The sequence below is a fragment of the Cupressus sempervirens genome, chromosome 6, assembly GCF_028749045.1.
Source record: "Cupressus sempervirens isolate cs-2001-9-10 chromosome 6, ASM2874904v1, whole genome shotgun sequence".
Lineage (NCBI taxonomy): Eukaryota > Viridiplantae > Streptophyta > Pinopsida > Cupressales > Cupressaceae > Cupressus > Cupressus sempervirens.
In genome coordinates, this window is record NC_143123.1 from 535224683 (window position 1) to 535242765 (window position 18083).

Sequence of the window (18083 nt, forward strand, 5' to 3'; positions counted from 1 at the left end):
TAAATCTTTGTAGAATTTCTTCTGATTCCTTGCATTTTAAAAAGTAAATCCATGTTTTCCTAGAGAAGTCATCTATGAACAAGATATAATACCAGAATCCTCCAAGAGAAGGAACAAACATAGGTCCACATAAATCTGAATGAATTAATTCTAGTACATTATTTGTTTCCTAGTACTATCATGAAAGGGACTTCTGGTGCTTTTACCCAGAGCACACCCTTCGCAAATACTATGGTGGTCTTTATTTAATTTGGGTAATTCAGTAACCATCTTTTCCATAGTTGATAAAGTTTTAAAATCTAGATGCCCTAATCTTTTGTGCCATATTTCATTTGAATCTTCAGCTTTGTGGACTAAGGCTTGAATGGATTGACTAGATTCTATATTCAATTCATACAAATATTCCTTTCTTTGACCAATTAACATTGCTTTCTTGATGGAAGAGTTCTTAGCCCAAGTCAATACTTTGCCATCCACGAATGCAACATTGTGTCCATCATCTTCAAGTGCTGTAATTGAGATTAGGTTTCTTTTAATCCTTGGTACATAGAGTACACCTTTAAGAAGAGTATTTCTTGATTTTAGTTTCAAAGTACAATTTCCAATTCCTTCAACAGAGTGTGCTGAGTTATCACCAGTGGTAACTTCACCGTTAACCTTCTCTGATAAAGAATCTAGAGTTTCTTTGTATCTCGTTATATGTCTAGAAGATCCACTATCAATTACCCATGCTTTATTTGAAATTTCATTTGATAGAGAGGAATACAAAACACGGTTCTTAGGATCATAAGTATCTTCTTCTCTAATGACATTTGTACAATTTGCCTGTTGTTTGGAATTTTCAGGACAATTAGATCTATAGTGTCCAAATTTTCCACATTTGAAACACTTTATTTTAGATAGATCTTTCTTGGGCTTTCCATTATTTTGATTTCCCTTTTTTTTCTTGAAATGCTTCTTCTTGCCTTTATAGGAGTTTGTATTAAGAACGTGAAGTTCTTCATCTTCTACTTTTGGTTTCCCTCCTTTCTTTAATTTTTTGGATTCCTCTTGAAGACAATCATTCTTGAGTTTGTTAAAGTCGAGAGCTGATCTCTTGCACTTATTCCTTGTGCGAATGTCTCCCATGAATTTGGCAATCCATCTATAGCCATAAGTGTTAATTCTGTGTCACTAATGATGGTTCCTATGCTTGATAGTTTATCTCTAATGCCGGCAACTCTTAAGAAGTAATAACTTATCAATTCTCCTTTCTTTATCTGAATGTGATTCAGTTGCCTTTTTAGTGCAAGAACCCTAGTTGCATTGTTTACTTCATAGGCATTTCATAATGCATTCATCATATCAAAGGCAGTTTGATGTTTTGTAAGCATAGGTACAATATCATTTTTAACTCCATCCAAGATGATTTGAATAGCTTTTCTATTTCCTCTGCTCCAGATAGATTTGTGAGGTTCAATTGGGTGTTGTTTGGATGCTCCATAAATGAATTGTTTTGCATTGTTCTCTTCAAGAATCATCATGATTCTGAACTTCTAGGCTTCAAAGTGCTCTTTCCCATCAAACCTATCCTTGGGTCTAATTGTGTAAGCCATGGAAGATAGAAGATTGTTGCTTGATGTGTACAAAGTCTGATTACTAAAATTTAGCAGAGCCTAGGTTCGATTACCAAAGCTCTGATACCATGTAAAGTTTCTGCTAGATCCTTATCTCTTAATCAGACTTTAAATCCAGTCTTATATGCTGAGAATGATCTTTTAAGTAGTATGAATATTGATGAAATTAGTGCTTATTATAATGCAGATGCAATACTGAATATTTAACCTTTTATTGTGATAGAGAATCTCAGATGTAAAATGCTTATAGGAGCAGACTGCTGTAACTTTGTGTCCTATAATTTGCATTTACAACCTACTTATATATCCTTTCTAAAGGGTATGTCCCTCAAGGGACATAACCCTTATTAACTTGGCACCTATAGGAGATATATATATACACCATTAAATGCCAATATTAGAGATATATTACTATTAAGAGGAAGTACGGTCTGTACTGTCAGACCTGTAGGTTTATCTTGGTTAATATTCTAACAAATTGGCTTCCGCTGCTACAAAATACCATGAATTTTCTAATGACAAGAGACGATGATTAGAATGCTACAGATTCAAGATCCGAATTTGAAATATGGTTTGAATCTTGTCGTTGTGTTTGAACTTCAAATAAGTATTATATTATTTTCAAGTCAAAATCTAATCTGGTTCTAATGACATTGTAATTAAATATTGATGCTTTCTGAAAGGTAGATGCTTGTCATGTCAGGCTAGAAGCGTGTTTCTTAGATGATTATGCAACTTATAGAAGTAGCTATTGGATGGTCGAAATCTTCACTAGTTTTCCCTTGGCATATGTGCTCTGCTGATTGGTTGGCTTTAGTTTGATAACATTGTTTTTCCCTTAATTAACACTTGCGTGTTTCATAATTTACTGGTTCTTGTTCCACTATCACAGTTGTAGCGTGATGGATGGAAGTGATGTTGAACAGGATGCAAAATCAAGAACTGGGAGGGCTTCCTTTATTGTTGAAAAACAATAATTTTCTTAAAATTCTAACTTAACCTTCATACTTCTGAGTGAATTCTTTGCACTCTAGTTAAAAAGTCTGTCCTATCCACGTAGTGTAGATCAATTGCTCAGTTACTCAGAGGTGAGTGCAAATGTTTTAAAAATATGTGAAATGGCTAATTGATGATCATTTGAGATTGGCTTTGAGGAATTGCAAAGTATTCATCTATGGAAGATTAAAAACAATAGAAATGGTTGGTTACTAAAAGAAATTAAATAAAATTGGCATCTGAAAGCACATAGAGTCTATACACTTATAAATGGCATTGATGGCACTGTTCATGAATAGATGTCCTTCATAGTTATTTATGACATTCTTTTCATATTTTGCACAAAAATATTATCTTTGTCCAATAATAGTTTGTCTTATGTTTTTACTTGGCAGAAGATTTCTGAATAAATCCTGCCAGAACATTGGAGGCTATTTAATCAATCAAAATCTTTCATTTCTCATTTTTTAAAATAGAAGACAAACTGAAACAAATGTAAAGCTGGTTCTTATTTTACATGTTGAGCTGAATTTCTTTCTTGGCTCCTCAAGCTGATTGAAATTATTGATTGAATGGCGTACAGGAGATAGCTGCTTCTTTCTCTGGGGGTGGAGCTAGAAGCTACGAGGAAGGGCCTCCATTTGTTCCTGCTGAGATTTGTCGAATGTTTCGTTCAACTGGGGGAAGTCTTATGCATCTTGTGAGTCATCACCTCTTCCATGTCTTTTGCGTGCAATTCTTTTGTAACTCTGTTTGGCAGAAGTTGTGATTCCTTTTCCTGTGCTTGTTCTTGGTCAATTTCTTTTTTGTTACTTAATTTTATGCAAATTTCAAAGCAGTAGAAGAATGAGGAACAGTTGATTAAATAGGATGACGAATAATATTAAAAAATAATTTAAATTTTGTTTTCATAAGTTGTAATATGTATCAAATTGAATAATGGCCGTTTTTATGATTTCAAATCTTTTCTCTGCTGAATTTTACGTAAATTATGGGTGTGATTCCATTTTTCCATGGCTGGAAGATCACTGTCCAATGGCTATTTGGAGAAGTGAGATAAATGTTAATAAACATTTATGCACTTGAGAAGTTGAACAATAATTGTATTGGCCTCCTTTGTGAGATTTAAGCAACTATCACATAGAGAATTATTCCAATGTTATAAAATTTGTCTATTTTCTAATTTTTTTGTATGAAAACAATTTGATGAGTTTTCTAATCTTGTACAGACTATAATTAATTAGTTTTCTATCTGATTAGAATATGTTGCATGGTGGAATAATTCTATGAGAGAAATATTCTTAGTCCTTTAGACAGATTAAAAGTATGAATATAACTCATTGGTAACATGCTAGTTGATTTAGGCAAGAGCCTACAACACAACGGTAACTTGTGAGCCTCTCATCGGGGAGGTCTTGGGTTTGAAACTACTCAAGCTTAACGAATGATAATAATTAATCTTCACAAATAATAAATAAATGATAAATAATCAAGGCTTTGGTCGATTACCTATAAAAAAAAAAAAGCATGCTAGTTGATTTAGGTCAAGTTGTATTACGAAAGGCTTCTAATCATTGAGAAATCATGTCAAACTAATTTAGAAATACCAAGCTTGCATGGGTACTTGTACCCACACCCTTGGTACTCGTACCCACGTACCCAAGTACCGGGTACGCGTATCCCAAGTATCAGGTACTCGGTGGAGAGCATCATAGCTAAGGACCTTGATTGAGATTTTTGATTTTTTTTTTTCAGTTTTTTGTTTGTGTATCATCTCGTTGTTTATCAAGCTTAATTCAATACCTAGTTAGTTTGAAACTTTGATAGAATATTGATTAACAATAAACTTTATCACTGTTCAAGCATAAGTTTATCATTTCCAATATGTCATCGTCATATGATTTATGATCTTGTTCATGTTTAAAGTTTTCCTTCTCTGTTATTTGTTTATCAAGCTTAATTCATACCTAATCAATTTGAAACTTTGATACGATATTGATCAACAATAAACTTTATCACTGTTAAAGCCAGAAATTTATCATTTGCAATATGTCATTGTCATATGATTTATGATCTTCTTGTTCATGTTTAAAGTCTGCCTTCTATGTTATGCATCTAAACATTTATCATAAATTATTATTATTAACATATAACAAATCTGAAACTGAAAACAATACATTACATTTGCAAACTTTATCACTGTTCTTCAGTTGAAAAATCATTGTCATGGCTCATAAATTCAGGTTTTCTATAAATATAAAAGCAAAATTAAAAATAAAGTTTGACATACCCAAGTACCCCCATCCCCTATTATAAAAAATAGCTGTACCCGTGCCCGTACCGGTACCCCAAGTACCCCAAGTACCCCCATCCCCGTGCAACCTTGAGAAATACAATACCCATTCCTTGTGAAATTGTCACAATGATGGTTAGTTGTGTTTTTGTAAAACCCATCAAAGAGTATACAAGTATCATGAAAAGGAATAACAAATTGTCAAGAAAACAAAATAAGAAGTGATTCAATGGATTTGACGAAAATGAGACAAAAGTGAGGGACAAATTTTAACACTTTATCCAAGCAAACTCGGACTGTCAAAATCTATGTTTACATTTTTGGACAGATAATTCGTTGGGTGATAAGATTCACAATAAAACCTAGAGGGTTTGTTTGGTTTTCTTGGTTTAACACTTTGATAGCAAAGATAAAACGAGGAGGGTCTAATCTGGGAAACTTTCTAAATTCCAATTATGGTATGGCAGGTGGGATTGAGGGAATTTCCTTTTATTTTTGATTGACCTAATGAAATTTCAGAGTATTTGTTTCTTTGAATGCAACTTGGTAACATGTACCTGTCATAAAGTTGTTGTCCTTCATTTTGTCAGCACAAAATGGATGCAACACTACGAATTGTTTCCTATAAAGTTTCATAGTTTCTCTAAGATAACTCAGTATACGATTGACAAAAAATGATCAATTAATATTGCCCAATTCATATTGTGAGTCTTTTTATTGGAGGTTCTCGCCATGTCCTTTTTGTTTTTAGGTTTGGTAACCTATACTTGATTTTAGGGCCTTCAAAGTCCTTTTTTGCATTTTAGCATGCTTGTTGGGATTGTTTGTCTTTTTGTTTCCTTCGAACTCTTGCTTTTGATCACACCCTCATTTCGAGCTATCTTTGGACTAAATCAGAGTTGTTAATACAAAGTTATTAAGGTTTAAGTGCATGTGTAATCGGGTTTTAGAACCCCGATTGCATATCTTAAATATTATACCTTATAATTTGGTGTTTTTGATTAAATTTATAATTTAATGTTATGTTGCACTTTTTAAATATATGACTTGAAACCACTTTACAATACGTTTTTAAGTTATATAGTTACACTTTTTAATCTTTTAATTTATAACTTAAGTCATTTAAGTATAAAGCACACCTTTTAATCTAATTTGATGTTATGCTGCACTTCATTGTAATAACTTAAATCAGTTAAGTGAAAATCTCCTTTTTCGACCCATTTACAATTGACACATAAAAATGTTATGTGTAATGGACCCCAAAAAGTGAGATTCACTTAAGTGAATCAATTCAACTTGTGCAAAATAGAAACTCCAAGTATGTGTAAGTCAAATACACATGTAGTTGCACCCAAAAAGCCCGATTTTGGTAGCTTTTCCTCACTCCAAGAGGTGAACTGCACTTTTTGGAGTAAACTAAATATTGCATATAATACATTTTTGAATATGCAATGTGTATTTACCTTCAAAAACCATGATTGACTTGCAAAAGCTACTTGTTTTCTATCAAAATAACTTGGTTGGGTGGTTTTACTTGTAATTTAAATATGTAAATGACCATGAAAACCCCGATTTGATTATTTACATGTAAAATGCAATATGTAAATCTCTCAGAAAAGTGCGACCAACCCTATGCTTGGACTTCTATGCAATGAGGTAGCATGCAATGAATCCTAAAAGTGTGATTGGGCATTCATATGCAATATGTGATGTGTAAATGCCTTGGAAAAGTCCAATTTGCACTAATTTTGTAAAATGTAAATTGTAAATGATCTCCAAAACCACAATCTGAACTTTGCATGTGTTTGCAAAACATGTAAGTGACCATGAAAAGTGTGATTTGCATGGGAAGGCAAATATGTAATATGCAATGTGTTTTGGAAAATCCGATTTGCTTAAAGTCATTGATATCCAATGTGTAAATGTGCTGGGAAAAGTCTGATTTTCACCAAGTACATGCATTTCAACATGAATTCTTCGCTCCATTTGAGCACTTGAATTTATGAACTTTCTCTTTGCATGTCAAACTTATTTTAAATATGCTTGGGCCTCAAAAACCCTAATTTGCTTTGATGTTTGAGTCTTATACCCTTGCCTTTGCACATTTTAAATATGTATTTGCTCATGAAAATCTCGACTTTGGGCATTTGAAGGAAAACTTGACATGCTAAGAGGCTGGAAAAGCCCGATTTGTGTCAAAACTCCCATCTTGTATATGCAAAGCACTTGGAAAAGTGCGATTTTCTTGGGCATTTGGTGGTAGAATCTTTTGGTGCTTGCAAATACATCATTTTCAACATATGCAAATGCCCCCTAAAATCGCGATTTGCACTTAGGATTCCATTTCCAACATGCAAACATGCTGAAAAAGTGCGATTAGCATATTGAGAACACATTTGCATCATTTCCCATATACATTTGCACATGAAAAGTGCGATTTAGGGTTGGAGTTAGAGTTTTTCAAAGGCATTTGATCTACACATGCAAACACATTTCTAAAACCCAATTTTGGAGAAGAGAGTTTTATTCTAGTTTCTTCTTGCTCCAAGTTTTGCTCTTTGCTCTCCAAGTAAGTGTAAGGTTATATGCATTTCTTGATTGATGCATTCTTTTACTCTTTACTTTCCATTTGTTTAGTTCCAGCCCTAGATTTTTCTTGAAAGATAATAAATACGTTCAAAACTCTCATTCTTTGTAAATGCAAAGGTTTTTCAATCCAAAAACAAATTTGCATACAAGAGTGAAGTGCGGAAACTTATCGAGTTAAGTCAAAGCAAGGGGTATCTTCATTTTTGTTTCTTGTTTTTGTATATACTTTGTGTGTTTGTTGGTTACTTGTTTTAGTTTGTTTGTGAAGAAAAAGTTGTAATCTTCCCCCAAAGAATGTAAGTATTTTTCCATATTTTCAGCTTTCATATCCAACCCATTTCCAAATTTGCCTAACTCTACATCTCCCAAATGTGTAATCGGATTCCTAAAACCCGATTGCATATTTACACAAGGTAGAACTAATGAGTTCTCCACCACATGTAAATGCATCTCAAAAACCCAATTTTGGGAAAAGCTCATATTTTTAAAAACACAACTCTTATCCACATACATCCATATTCTCCCAGCTTGCATTCTCATCCATTCAAAGCAAAGCTACATTTTTGCCTACATTTAGTCCACTTCCTAAAACCCGATTTTGGTCATTATTGCCCAAGAAAGAAGCTGCTCTGACCATTTTCAGCCTTTCATAGTGTTCAATAAGTACCTAAATCATTCTTTGACCACTTATCTCTTAGAGATCCATTGTTGTGATTCAATTCCAAAAGACCTTCATGTATCTAATCCTATGCGATGATGGGAATATATTTCCGTGAACTTTAAAGAATTCTGCACCTCTGTTGGGATTAAGAGGGAGTTTACATTCCCGTGTAATCCTCAACAGAATGGAGTGGTAGAAAGGAAAACCAAAATTATCATTGAATCCGCTAAAGCCATGATGCATGATCAAAACCTCCACATCTCATTTTGGGTTGAAGCCTCTAATACTCTAGTATACATTCAAAATAGATGTCCTTATTCAATCTTATTAGAGAATATAACCCTTGAAGAAGCCTTTATAGGAAACAAACCAGATTCAGGTCATGTAAGAATCTTTGGATGTCTTGTATATATCCATATTCTGAAAGAAAAGAGAACCAAATTTGAGCCCTTTGGGAAGAAAGCTATATTTGTAGGATATAGTGAATCCACCAAAGGTTATAGGGTTTACATCCCGGGAGAAAGAACTATTGAAATCAGCAGAGATGTAAAATTTCAAGAAGATACTGTGTATAACTTATCTAAAAACATTGAAGAATGAAATGAGGAATCAACAACAAAATTAGATGAGAATCCTATAGTTGAGAATCAGAGGGAGAGTGGTTCAGAAGATCATGAACTCCCATCATCAAATACGGAAAATGTTGAAGTTATGAACAACAAGAAAGGCCGCTATGGGCAAGAAAAATGATTGAAGAAAACAATGTAGGATCTGATGAAATATTTAGAGAAAGCAAGAAAACTAGAAGTCATTCATGCTATGTTGATTTAGTATCCGAGCTCATCAAATCTAAACCATCAAGTGTTGAAGAGGCATTATCATGTCAACCTTGGAAAGATGCAATGATTGAAGAATATCAATTTGTATTAAAAAATGATCTTTGGGATGTGGTACCTAGATCTAAAAACAAACCAGTGGCGTCTTCTAAAAGGTTATTCAAAATCAACAATGCACCCGATGGTAGCATTGAAAAATACAAAGCCAAATTCGTTGCCCGTGGATTTTCTCTGAAGGCTAGAATTACCAGAACCATTTTTGCTATTGCAGCATCTAAAGGATGGAATATACATCAAATGGACGTGAAGACTACTTTTTAAAATGGGGTTATCGATGAAGAAGTATAGATAGAACATCCAAAAGGATTTGTCACCCACAACAAAAATTCCTATGTGTGCAAATTGAAGAAGGCACTCTACGGCCTTAAACAAGCCCCTAGGGCATGGTACGAAATCATAGACAATTATCTCACTAAATTAGGGCACTCCAAAATTGTAGCTGATCCAAATACATATTTCAAAATATCAGATGGTGATATGATTATTCTTATTTTATATGTTGATGGCTTACTAATAGCAGGGGAAGATCATTTTAAGTAAAATGCAAACAGGATCTTGTGGCTGAGTTTGACATGAAAGATCTTGGACTCCTATACTAATTTTTGGGGTCTAGAAGTATGGCAAAAGGAGACCTACATTTTCTTAAACTGAGGAAAGTACATTGTTGACATCTTGAACCGTTATCCACACCAATGGAAATAAATACTCACAAACTTAAACCGTTATCCACACCAATGGAAATAAATACTCACAAACTTAAAAATGATGAATTTGAATTTGAACCTACAGACCCTACATACTACAGACAGATAATTGGATTACTAATGTACTTGGTGAATACTCAACTTGATATTTGTTACGCAACTAATACATTTAGTCAATTCATGTGCGAACCTAAGTGTTAATTTCTAGGATTGTTTTTGCAAATGTAGACTCATAGCCATTGTTATTGATGATTTCCAAATGCAGATTTAGATCTCATATAAATATGAGTGGAGACATGTCTCATAAAGAGACATGTCTCTATGGTGTAATCATCATTTAAATAATATTATATTAACATGAATAATAATAATATGTATAACAAAATAAAATAAAAAATATATAATATAATATATATATCATATACTATAATATATCTATTATATACAATAATATATATATGTATTATATACAATAATATATATTATTAACATGGATAAGTATATATAGGAAATGATGATTACCAATAACAATAATGTATATTAGATCGAATCAATCCAATTGAAGCTACAACTTTAACACTCCCTCTTAGTTAGGGAGGATTGATATAGAACACATTATACTCTCAAGTATATGAAGAGATATCATCTCACCTTTTATAACACACAATTGAACTGAATTCTATAACTTTAATATAAGCTTAAACACCACCTTAAGTGTGGTCTATAATAGTAACTATGTCATGGTGTCCGAAAAGATTTGGCCGAAAGAACCATAACAAGTTGGTTATCATGGCCTCTTACAAAATCCGGCCCAAAGAAAGATGATGAATTCGTTATCATAGTGTCCAGCAAAATCCGGCCTAAAGAACCATGATAATAGGTCTACCATTTATAAGATCACCACCTAACAATGGTTCCCTTTTGTCTATTCGCTATCATAACTTCCAACACTTTGGGACAACTTAATGAAGTTTGTCATGATAATAGGTGTACCATTTATAAGATTACCACCTTACAATGATTACCTTCTATTTATATATGTCAATGAAAGATCGTCGCCTTTCATTACATATCATATGTGAAATAGTAACCACCATGAACCCAGCCACCGGTGGTACAAAGGCTTTCACCTCAATTCTCTCTTACAAAGAAGAATGCCTTACAAGGAATTTCACTTAGAACTTCTCCTCATAGAGAAGATATCATTTACAAAGGATTGCACCTCAAATTCTCCCTTTGAGCAATGATCCTGGGAGGTCAGGTCCTCTAGTTACTCCCTTAGAGCTCTCTTCACCTAAGGATGTTTGTCAAACTCCTTTTGAATCTGATATCAATCTTCTGACTTTTTAGTGACAAGTTGTTACTTCCTCATGATGTATACAAGGGTAGGCCTATTTTAAAATCATGTAGTCACACCGTGTATTTTTAGACTCCCTTTGAGTATCAATCTTCTATGCTCCAAAGTTGCCTTAGAAGAAGTGTCATACTCCCTCTTAATGTAGAAGAATCTCATAATCTCAACCATCAAAGATGTTTGTTTCAAGAGCCTCACTTTATCCATCTTGATCATTAGGGTCTTTGGAGCTACTATCATTAGATTGAGTCTGCACAATATTTGGTAGCATATGTAAAGTACCAACCTTCTTTTCCTATAAGAATATCCTTAAACTTAAAGGAAAAGATCAAGGCAAATAACCCTTATAGTATGTATAGAATTACAAATAAGAGAGAGACTACAAAGACTAGATAAATGTAAAAGATAAAAATACTTATCAGCACATGAAGATTCAAAGATTGTCATTTTAAATTATTTGAGAATGGAACATCTCTCTAAATAAGGTTCAAGTGGGAATGGAACATTGACTATTATTCCCCCACATGTAAAATTTCCACTCATTCTTATATTGTTGAACAATTTTGAAATCAAATATGACAACTCCTTTCTAAGTTCCAACTTGCTCTTTTCATCCATTGAAGGTCCAAACATTCATTTAGTTTAACAGTAGAATCGAACATGTCCTTCCATTTTATCAAATTTGTCCACAATACGCCAATATCTTGATTAAGTATTATTGTGCTACATGAATGATTGTACAACTCATATGTCAAGTTTCATTCATCAAGGAGAGACTCGTAGATGGTTCAAATGAATTTTCAAGAACTTCATTAACGTCTCACAACAACTCAAATTTCCTTACAGTAACTTCTGCAAATACAAGTGACATCATTTAAAAGTCATCACTTTCTCATGATGTACATAGGGGGTAGGCCCATTAAAATCACATGGTCACGATGTATGAATCACGGTCCTCTTGACAGCGGCAATTTATTAATCACTAGAGAACTCCATCTCAACATTGTTTACTCCCTCTTAAACAATAAGATCGATATCACTAAAGGTTGACTAAATCATATCCTCTATCTGCTCCTTCTCTTTCAAGGCTGCCTCCAATAAAATGTCACTCCCTCTTTTTCCTACAAGAACATTCTCGAAGGAAAAAAGATCAAGGCACATGGCTCTTATAGTATATATAAAATACAATTAAGATAGAGACTTCATGGATTAAATAAAATAATGAAGGATAATAAATAATTCTGTATAATAATATAATATCAATACAATGCAATATAGGTAAATGTCTAATTTAAAGATATACTTTAATCTATATTCACTTATATTCATAAGAGATTATATTACTATCTTGTTGCATGTCAACTAATCCTCTTACATTTAATAATGTCAAATTATTAAATTAAAGGATATTTTTATATTTTCATTTATTGAAATAAGATAACATAATACATCTTACCTTTCGTACTCTCATAATGAATCTTTTTATATTTGTCAAATTATTAAATATCATTTTTGAATGAATATGTATATACACACACACACACACACAAATATATATCTATATATATTTCTATTCATCAATTAATCCTTTCCCTTTAACAATGTCAAATTATTTTAGTCTCATTACTAAATTAAAATAGTATCCTTAAATATTTGCATCTATATATGTTTTCATATTTAATTATATACTTACCATATATCTATAGCATATCAATAATGTAAGGACCTTTTAACAATATTAAGAAAACTTTAAATAATACACCCCATACTTACCTTGATGGGATCGAGACTCGATGTCCTAAACAACTTCCCTGATGCATCTTAGTGCTAAATTGACTTGTCTTAATTGCAGTGTGTCACCCTTGCCAACCACGTGGCATGTTTCCCTTAGATCTTGCAATGCTACAAATAGGTCACCTTATGTTTTGTTTTGTTATTGTGAATCGCTGGGTCTTTTTTCGTCACCTTTGATACGTGTGTGGATGATGTGTGTCTTGCAGTGGGGTAATTATAGTCTCCAATCGCTATCGTATTTACTTGATTATCATGAGCCAATGTCTAGTCACCCTTCTTCTTGTCAGCTGTGGGTCTGCTTGTTTGATGTCCTTTTCCACTCATTTGAATTCCTTCTACCTTATAAATGCCAAGCTTTTACTTATTTCTTTTTAGCTCGTTACGAAAGCAAGATTTAACTTTTCAACTCTTCTTACAATGCACCTATGCCTTGTACCTTCTCCACATCACCTAACTCTTCAATTTGAATTTGGGCTAATAAGTTGATGTCATCTTCTTCTTGGCCTCCATGGGAGAAGATCTAGGAAAAGTGGCACATATGTTCTTCCTTTATGACAAAATAGTTCAATCAAATAAAGCGGTGTATTTTATTTGTCTTGAGTATCTATATTTGTATGTATCTCAAAAGGTAATAAAATTGAATTTTAGTAAAAGCTCAATTTTTAACTTGGTCTGCTCTACGAATATGGCGAATAAGACAAATTTGCATGCAAACTTTAAATGCCCCAACTCGTGCCATTATACATATCAGCAACAGAAGAAAGCATTCGTTCCTTTGAACACAAGCAATAGATTTGAAGCCCTTTCATCTTAGTATAGAGATCGAGCAAGCAATATCAGTTTGGGCAGAAGCAAATTTGAAAACCTAATCCGGCAGCATAACAAACGAAACGTGGAAATCTTCGAGAGACAAAATTACAGAGATGAGGATGGATGGTAGATCGTGCAAAGCGGGAAAAAACTAATTCAAAATCAGCATAAAACAAGGCAAAGAAGGAGACACAACAAAACTTCAAATCCAAAAAGAATTCTTCAGTAAGACGAACTACGCTCCTTCATTAGCGTAAAACCCTAGCCCTAAGATGCCTAGATAGACAAAGCAAGAAGATCGGCCCAAAACTATGTTGGAGGCTAATAATGTCCCTTTAGGTCGAGAGCCGAAGAGTCTTTGAAAAACAAAGGACGCCAATGGTTCACCAAAGAGCAATTGTGATTACATCCCACGAAAGATAATATCTCACAAAGCAAAAGAAGTTCACATTTTGCCACACCAGAAGAATTATCGAGCAACAATAAATCAAAGAGAGGCAAGAAACCCTAAGCAAAGATCCCCAATCAAGAACAAAGATTGCGAAGGAATTATCATTAGCAACTCGCATAGTGAAGGAAAGTGGAAGGATTGTGCAAAAAAGGGCATCTACATGTATTGGAATGGATCGCCAAGAAATAGAATCAAGTTGGCACGCATCATATCTAAGAAATGGGGCGATAAGGTAACATAACCTCTTTTGCAGATAAATATTGGTTCATTCTGTGTTAGAACTCAAAGGATAAAGATGAAATTTTGAATTTTGATAATTACTTTTACAAGGGACATCACATTAATTTCACAGCATGGAAACCAAATTTTAATAAAAATCATATTAAAAACATAGAATCTGTCAAATGAATGGAAAGCTCAGAAATTCCATTGGAACTAATGGAGGATAATATCATTAAGAAAATTGGCGAATCATTAGGTTCTGTCATAGGTTTTGAAGATAACTTAGATAAATCAAATAAAATTAGGGTTTTGGTAAAATCAGATCTAAGCAACACAGTAAGTAGGAAAATTATCACCAACAGATCCATTTATAATTTATCATTTAGAGAATACTCAGGAGATATAGACAAAATAAAGGATACAAACTTAACGAAATTGCATATCAAAAATAACATTAAAGACAGTATAATCTCAAAAGGAAGCAAAGGTAAAGGAAAAGCATGGGAAGAAGAGGTAATCATAACTACGAATAATAATAGAGGAAGCCAGAGAGTAGTAGAAGAGATCAACAATTCTAATAAAAGAAATTGAGAGAATAGTGAAGAAATTTTACAAGAGAATATGGATAAAGATGGATTGATGGGAAAAGACTGGATGGACAATATAAACTACCAGCATTCCCTAGATAAATTTAAAAGGTGCAAGGTTTGTCAAATAGAAAGAGAGACAATTGAAGAAATGGAATTCAATATCAAGAAATTAAACAAGCTATTCTATGAAATCCTTCTGCTACAGAACGATCTAATAGATCAAAGCTTATTGGCGGAAGAGGTTCACAAAGAACATAAAGGGAAAAGGATAAAAATAACAAAAACAGGGGAAACATCAGAGAATGGAAACAGTCACAATGAAGACCGGGGAAAAGATCAAGCAAAAGAGTTTGTTGAAAATGTAGAAATTGAGCAGATGGAACAAAGAACTGATAAAGGAAATGATCATACGACTGATAGATTACAAGGAAAGGCCCTCCAAAAAGGGTATGCAGAGGAAGAGGTTAATATCCCCCTGATAGACTCTGCTCAATGGAGCAACATTAGTATCAGAAAGAAAGGGAAAAAGAAAAGTTACAAATTCTGGCAAACTCTTAGTAATGGAAAGGACATGTTTGCACCAACCACAGAAGGAATAGAATCAGATTCAGGAAAGAGGGGAACATCTTCAGAGCCAACAAATACATTAATCGAAGAGCAAATTATGTGGATTGAATCAGAGGACAGCCCTAGCAAAGGTGAAAACAGTAAAGAGATTAAGGATTCAGGGAAAGACCAAATGTCAGAATTCAAGGATTATCAAATTAATAAAATGATAGTCAAAGAAATTATCATAGAAGACATACAAGGAAGAGAAGATTCAGAAATAGCAGAAGAAGTGCTAAAGGAACAAAATTTGGAAATAATAGGTATATCAGTGAATCAAGAAGGGAAGACACCAAATTGCGGAAAAACAAAGCAGAAACGAGGAAGGAAATTGCTAAAAGAACTTAGAGAGGCAGCAGGGTAGGTAAAGGAACAAACCAAGATTCTCGATATTCTACAAAGTGGGAAGGGGAAGATCCTTCCCAAGGAACAATGACAATCACATCTTGGCATGCTAGGTGCTTAAATGCCCCTAGTAAAAAACACTTATTAAAGCGTAATCTCACCTTATTTGACTCAGACATTACATTATTACAAGAAACTAAATTAAACAAAGAAGAGGGAATAAAGTTAAGTCAGAAATTGGGAAAATGGAAATCAGAATTCAATCAGTCACAGGGAGCCTCAGGAGGACTTGGAATCATTTGGAATTCTCGGCAAATAAATGTAGAAGTAATCACCTCCCATACTAACTGGATGGGAAGTAGAGCAGTCAGCACAAAATCAAACATACAGTTGACTATTATAAACGTTTACGGGCCCACCCAATTAGCAGAGAAATTAGCGGTTTGGAACGAAATCAGCACTTTTATCAACTCAAAACATAATGAGACATTCATCATAGGAGGAGATTTCAATGTCGTTTTAAGAAAGGAGGAAAAACACGAAGGAAGTAATTCAGTAACTAGAGCCATGGAAGATTTTAAAAACTAGATCTAGAAGGACTCCCTCATTGATATCACTACCAAGAATGGAATATATACATGGAACAACAAAAGGAAAGGATTCTGTTACATAGTAGAATGTTTGGACAAATTTTTCCTGAAAGGTGACCTTAGTACAATGGACAAAGCAGTAAATGCAAAAATCCTACCAATGGCAGGTTCAGATCACTTCTCAGTAAAATTGGAAATCAAAGAGCAATTCAAACCAAGCAGGAACCCCTTCAAATGTGAAAAAATGTGGTTCATGGACAAATCCTTTATGGATCAGATAAAAGGATGGTGGCAGGAAGAACAGTTTCAGGGATGAAAAATGTTCTACTTTGTGTCAAAATTAAAAAGTATTAAAGAAAAAATCTTAAATTGGAATAATACGCAATTTAAAAAATATTTATAAAGAAAAATTAGATATTGAAGAAAAAATAAGTAATCTAAATAAAGAAATTATAATGAAGGGAATGAATAATGAATCTTATCAACTTGAGAAAGAGTACCTATTAAAACAAGAAGAAATATTAGCTAAAGAAGACATATTCTGGAGACAAAAATTCAGAGAAAAGTGGCTATTAGAAGGAGATCGCAACACAAAATTCTTTCATAACAACACTATCTATAATAAAAACCGTAATATTATATCAAAGATTAAGAATCCAGAAGGTGAGCAAATTGAAAACCCAGAAGAAATAGCAGATATCTTCATCAAGTATTTCAATGACACCCTTAACAATTGTGACTCGTCAAATAGAATAGATCAAGAGGAAATGCTAAAATGTATACCTAAGCTGATCTCAGAAGAGGATAATAAATTCTTGATTGAACCTTGCACTCTTCAAGAAGTCAAAATTGCACTCTTCAATATTAATCCAGACAAATCACCAGGTCCAGATGGTTTTCAAGCATTTTTCTTCTAGCAATGCTGGGACATATTAGGAGAAGAACTATGGAAAGCTCTAGAAGCCTCTAGAAATGGAGTTTCAATATTAACAAAAATTAATCATACTTTTCTTACACTTATTCCCAAAAAAAATGAATGTGTTGAACTTGGCGACTTTAGACCAATTGCTCTATGCAATAGTATTTATAAAGTTTTCTTGAAAATCTTAGCTAATCGTCTCAAAAGATTCCTCCTAAACTAATTTCGGAAGAACAAACTGGTTTTGTTCCTAGTAGATCCATATTAGACGAAATTTCTATCATTCAAGAAACTATACACTCCGCAATTAAAAACAACAAAGCATGTATGTTATTAAAACTAGACATTCAAAACGCATATGATAAAGTAGACTGGAGATTCCTCTATAAAACTTTAGAGGCCTTTGGTTTCTCTAAACAATGGATAAACATTATCTATCAATGTATATCTACCCCAAAAATCTCTCTTCTCATCAATGGCACCTCGGAAGGATTCTTTAGTATTTCTAGGGGCATTAGACAAGGTGACCCGATATCTCCATTTCTTTTCATTATCATGGCAGAATCATTTGGAAGAGCAATCAAATCTGCGCAACCAGAAAACAAAATTAAAGGTGTTAAAGTTACTAAAGGCGTAGAAAATATGAC

The 18083-nt window shown here is 33.4% G+C and overlaps 1 protein-coding gene across 1 annotated transcript in view; it reads left to right on the forward strand.

The window, feature by feature from the left end:
• The window catches only part of LOC149553370 (Vps51/Vps67 family (components of vesicular transport) protein), a 188060-nt gene that overhangs the window by 129596 nt on the left and 40381 nt on the right, over positions 1 to 18083 (forward strand). The window contains exon 15 of the mRNA XM_089788836.1: positions 3196 to 3312. Within this exon, the coding sequence (XP_089644962.1) occupies positions 3196 to 3312 (117 nt within the window). The remainder of the gene's footprint in view (positions 1 to 3195; positions 3313 to 18083) is intronic.